The 5779-nt window shown below is 34.1% G+C and overlaps 1 protein-coding gene across 1 annotated transcript; it reads right to left on the bottom strand.

The window, feature by feature from the left end:
- Positions 1–1056: 1056 nt before the first annotated feature.
- On the bottom strand, positions 1057–5779 carry LOC108338567 (transcription initiation factor IIA subunit 2). Its single transcript, XM_017575516.2, has 4 exons — positions 5647–5779; positions 5329–5477; positions 5178–5228; positions 1057–1446 (listed from the first exon to the last, which is right to left on the bottom strand). Exons 2-4 carry the CDS (start codon positions 5455–5457, stop codon positions 1306–1308), a joined length of 321 nt encoding a protein of 106 aa, XP_017431005.1. The 5' UTR covers positions 5458–5477; positions 5647–5779; the 3' UTR covers positions 1057–1305.

Below are 5779 nucleotides of genomic sequence, written 5' to 3'. Positions count from 1 at the left end.
AATGAATGATGTGTTTTAAATCATCAAATCCACGTGGCGCGGATGCTTCTCTCAAACCCTCACTCCCCAGACACACATCCTTTCTCCCTCTCAAACTAAAAACCTTCCAGGAATATGAAAACATCTTAACAACTAAATTCTAAATGCAAAATTTAATGCTACGTGGATTTGATAATTTAAAACACATCACCCATTCAATTTTAATGCATAATGTCACGCTATCAAAATATAAAATACACCTCAGCTAAACTTAACGCCGTCTGAGAGCATTTAACGGTTGGATAAAATTGATTCATTTTTACAAAAAATATGACCCAATTGAGACAGTTTAAAAAATGAGGATCAAAGGGTTTAAACCTTAAAATAAAGACATTATCTCCTCAATACAGTGACAAAATTTATTCAAAAACAAATTTATCATTAAAGGGGCTCAAGTGTGTTTTCCTATATCTCTGGTCATTGACCAATATCCTTTTTGTACATGAAATACATTATTGAAATATAGAGTATCAAATATCTTGCAACTCATTCTAATGAAAACTTGTATACACTGCTTTAAAACATTTACATACGAATTATATTGTTAGTTCTACGAGTGGTGCCTCCTTTAACGTCGTGAACTTCTTGAGATTTGTCATGAACGACGAGAATATTATTTAGCTAAACATACAAAACATGGAGCAAATTAAAAAAAAATAAAATCGAAACATAGATTTGTGTTCTTTCGTTGTTGCATGATGAAAACCATGGATCCTAACGTGGTTGAGACGAAAGAGATCCAAACACTGGAATTTGGAATTAAAGAAGTCTTAGAAAAACATGGTCGTCATGACCAAGGTGAATGAAGGAGTTAGTAAAAAATAATAAACACTACAAGTTCTCATTATTTATGTGTACTTTTCACTGACGGAATTTCTAGTAAAAACTAAATAAACGATAAATTATTTCCTTTCCAGATTTTACGACGTAATCTACTAAAAGAATAGCCTGTGAACCATAATAGTTTGCCGAATAAAAATAAAGTAGTTTGCTGGTACTCAGATGAATAGATCAAACTACAGTTAAAAGAAGAGTGGATTCATCCAATTCCCAAGCGGTATTCTCATTGTGGCATTAATTACCTAATAATATGAAGACTGATGGCATTTAAATCTATAATCTATAATAACATACAATAGTTGCTAGTTCCTGCAAGAATTTAAGACCAGTCACTGTGGTCCGTCACTATGGTCTGACCACCATTCCCACAGTACCAGCAGATGCAACAATTTCCCCTTCACCGCAAGGTGGCAGAAATTGGGCATATTATTGTGTGAGCAACTTCGAGTCACACGCCACTATTTTAACTCGTCCAACATTCTCTTGGCTGTCTTCGTTCTTAAACAATGCATCTTGTAAGATGAAGGTCCAAACATTGTCGCAAAATCTATACGTGTGGAGGTGTCCCTGTTATCCAAACATAGTTCAAGAATTACATGACTAAGAAATTCAGTATCCAACACAGAATGCGTAAATGTTGAAAGGAGGTATTGGAGGATTGCAGCACCACATTTTGTATAAGGAATAGCTGCTAAACACACTGGTAACATGAAATCACATCAGCCCATGGTGAAATTAATATTCCGTCAGGCAAGAAACAGTACCATTTCAACACATTCAAAAGAATGCAATACAGAGAGGGTAATAGTACCAAATCATACGACAGAAAAGGCCTCGAATGATCAATAGTGGTTGGGCTAACCAATTAATCCCTAAAGATAAAGACCGAAACTCATAGCTATTTGCATTATGTTGGTAATATGCTCCGGATCAGTAACAGAAAATAAAATCCTCACGCATAGCTAAGCTCGAGAACTTGAGTCATGAACATTTATTCTTTAGAGCTACATGAACAGGGAAGATCATGATTACATCCATTTACAAAAGTAAAAACTGTTATGTAGTTAGTGACCAGAAACATTTCAGATAGTGAAACATTGTTTTGCTCTACTTTTGAATCCACCTGCTTTTGTTACATACACTAATAATATGGCTACATGGAAAAACAAATAATAATAACATTCTATTTAGTAGGATCAGCCTCAAGAATATACCAGAGCTTACTACTTGAGAAAATTGGGAATTTTTTCTACCCATATTTATTGACAACAAAATAAGAATATAATTTGAAAACCAAAAGTTAGGTTGCTTTATTGATTTTATAACAAGCAAAGAAAAGTGTCATACTAAATCTACAAAGATTTTACGTTTTAGTTTCCGTGTAGAACCTTTCAGACTTCAATTTGCAAATATAGAAATAGTTTAAATTTTATGAAGATTCCAGTCTGTTAAACGAAAAAGCTTTCACGTTCCCCATGTAAAGATTCACTAGAAGAAACAAATTGAACCTCTTCCAACCAAGCATCTCCACAAAACAAAAATGCTACATGTACATACCATATGCATTCACCCCTCCCAACCCAAACAAATAAATAAAAAAAGGAAGAAAACAAACCAACATAGATTGTAGTCTAAAAGTCTGCATAAGCAATCCTTAATGGTCAAAATCAAATAAAGCAATGGTCACAGTGACAAAGATCACAGCAAGCCATGACAAACAAAAAAGGACTTATTTAGCTTCATTTCCAGAAATAAAGCATAAGCAGATTATATAAAATCAATTGACTGCATACCTGACAATGAATTTCAAATGTTTAAAGCCATAAAATTAAGTGAAAAAATATTTATAAATGGCTAACCACGTAAGCATTCTCTGTTTGAATCACGTGTGTAGGTATTCATAGTTTTTTTTAATAGGAATATCAATGTCATATTATTAAGTCCAATAACAAATGACAGCATACTCCCTTCAACCATAAGTTTAAATTTTCATGAGCATACTTTATGACTTGATAAACATACTCAATCATGAAAATAACAAAAGATACGTACATAGAAAGAGAAATGTAGCTGGTATAGAGACTATACTATCCTCCAATGGGGGATCATAAATAAATGAAATTTCCATAATTCAACCCCAACTTCGACGAAATAGCAAATGTCAAGCTTTTCTTGTGAGCAAAAGTTTAGATTGGGGGAAGGCACAGAGATACCACTAACCTTAATGAGGATTCATGGTGAAACTTTCATTCTCTCCTACCAACAGGGGAAAATTTTAGAACCAATTCCAAGTCACAACAAATTTGAGTGAAAGACTCAACCAAGCCTTAAGTTTATTACATTCAATTTGCATATGTAATTCCAAAAAAGGGCCAGGGACTTTCAAGGAATAAATGAAGGAGAAAACCAAGGAAAAAAGAAGGAGAAACACACAAACAGTGAGGCTTCCTTAAAAACAACCATAAAAAGATTCAGAAATCATAAAAAAATAATAAATATTTTTATGGGCAAAGCTGTAGCATCAAGATCCCCATAATAAACATACATTCAAGTCTCAAATAATCTACATAATTTTCTACTCCTTATGTTAATGTTCATGCATGCCCTGATGCTTATAGCTTGGTACTACCTAAGTTATAGCAAAAGGGATAAGAGGATATTTTAAAGGTAACAAAAAAATATGTTCGGCAAAAATCTACAGACTGACACTATGAAGCAATTATAACCTTTTAAGCCATCAACATAAGTTGAACAGACAAGCATCAAGACCAACTTATTCCAAACAACAATCCTCATATAGTTCTCCTTACATACTTCATTTGTTTACTCGTTTTATTCCTTTTTAAAAGTTGTTTAAGCCTTTAAGGTAGTTGTAAAGCAATTAAACCTTTTTATGTTATTTACTGTAGTTATAATAGAATAAAGTCATTCATTAAATATTTGGTTCCCTGCAGTAATTCTCCTTCGAAGACACCTTCCTAGCAAGGATTTGAACCTTAGTTAGCTGCATTATTGATGTATTAAATGCTTCAATTACGAAATAAAAAAAAAACTTTGAATGAATTACTTTTTAGCAGTGTTCATCAGTGGTATATGGCCAAAATTCCACTATATAAACACACCATTGTGGCCTTTGGGTTTTCATAGCAGGCCTTCCTTCAAAAATTGCATACGGTGGTCGGCAAAATATCAGCAATGCCATTCCACCACATCAGCAATGGCACCACCATATAACAACACTGCCCTTCAAAATCCCTTGAATTATTTTTGTCACTTTATTCATTTATTAATAGCAAGTTCTTAATTACCTGCTATAGTGCCACAATCACAAGTTGCTGCGATAGTGCCACAATCATCAGAGTTCCATAACATTTAATATCAGGGATAAGGTTTTTGAGCATGACCATTAGAAGCCGCTAAGTGCTATTGACTAGTACAATTAATATTAGCGATAGTGTTAGAAAAATTAGTAATGCTTTATCTATTCCCTAAATTAACAAATAAAAAGGATAAAAAATGCAAGCATGTCCTAGCTCATCAAATTCCAATAACTCACTACGCCAAGAAGAGAACTTTGCCAGCAGCGCAATTCATGAATGATCAAATGAACTGAAAATTTTGGCTTCTTTACAAAGCATTTGTTTGCACAAACTTCTTCACAAGGACTTGTAAGATAGAAAAATAAGAAGAAAAATTAAATAAGGTTCTTTATGAGTTAAAATTAGATTATGCACAAATTAAAAAATAAAAATTCAAAGAAGTCGTCCAGTAAAACTTCTACAAACTAACTTGGGCATAAGCTAATGTTATCAGCTAAAGAAATCTTTTTTTTTCTCTTTTTTTTCCCCTCTCATAAGTCCTTATTGAGAAATTGGTTCAAACAGACCTAAAGACAAATCTCAACTTTCATGTTTTAGTTCCTTTACGTGTGAACTGGCTTTAACATGAAAATTTTGAAGCACGATAATTAAAACAATGCTTAAATTCAATAAATTAGCATTTAATTTAATTACGACTAAATTGTCTTAGCTAATTATACTCATATAGAAAAGAGAGTCAAGCTTAACTCATTGATCAACAACAAATAGTTATTCCATTCAGACAAGACTAGGCTAGGCTTGAACCCCTCGAATCACTTGTATCCCTAACCGCAATCAACATCAGAAGAGTAAATAAATGGCCATACATACCATATCCAAAATTTAGCAACTCAAACTATATAATCTCTCTCTATGTATATATATGTGTGAGTGTGTGTGAATATAATTAGAAGAGGAAAAGAAATGCTGCAATGTTACCTTGATGGAGACCTTGCTCTTAACTTGCGTTTCCAGAGCCTCAGTCATGGACTAAAATATCATCCAGACGCAAATGAAATAAAAATAATAATAACACGTTAAAACAGATCCAGAAACAGAAACCTAACTGTCACAAGCAATTAAACTGTACCTTATCGAACTGGACCAGAACCTGAATCGCGAGCTCAGGGCTGAGAGTACCGTTCTGAACCATCTCGTCCAACGTCTCCGTCAGGCACATTCCGATCGTCGACCTGCGGTAAAGTTCGAACGTCGCCATTGCAGCTTACGAAACGTGATCTGCGTCGATTGAAACGCACGCATCGAAAACGGGACCGAAATAATTCAGAGGAATTCATATAATAGAAAGTAATAATAGAAAGAAAAAATAACGCTAAAAGCGATTGCGGTGAAGCGAGAAAACGCAGAAGCGGAGAAACGGAGATCTAAGAGATGGAATTCGTATTACGAATCGGGTGGCGACGTTAGAGAGTGGTTCGCTTATGTTTCGTCTTCTTCTTCGTCTTCTGCTGGTGCTTCTGAGTTAACGTTTGGGTTTGGCTCAATAGCGTTTGGGAGCGGAGAAATTTGGGGCTTTTTAT

This window comes from Vigna angularis, chromosome 7, assembly GCF_016808095.1.
Source record: "Vigna angularis cultivar LongXiaoDou No.4 chromosome 7, ASM1680809v1, whole genome shotgun sequence".
In the NCBI taxonomy this organism is placed as follows: domain Eukaryota; kingdom Viridiplantae; phylum Streptophyta; class Magnoliopsida; order Fabales; family Fabaceae; genus Vigna; species Vigna angularis.
Note: the sequence above shows the minus strand (reverse complement) of the source record. Positions and strands in the feature narration are given on the sequence as shown.

Excerpts from the sequence above, each read along its gene's own strand:
- LOC108338567 (XM_017575516.2), bottom strand. The coding sequence starts at position 5,457 with ATGGCGACGTTCGAACTTTACCGCAGGTCGACGATCGGAATGTGCCTG. Across the intron at positions 5,229-5,328 it reads TTCTGGTCCAGTTCGATAAG|TCCATGACTGAGGCTCTGGA; the intron begins GTACAGTTTAAT and ends ATGATATTTTAG. Across the intron at positions 1,447-5,177 it reads AGAGCAAGGTCTCCATCAAG|GGACACCTCCACACGTATAG; the intron begins GTAACATTGCAG and ends TTTGGATAACAG.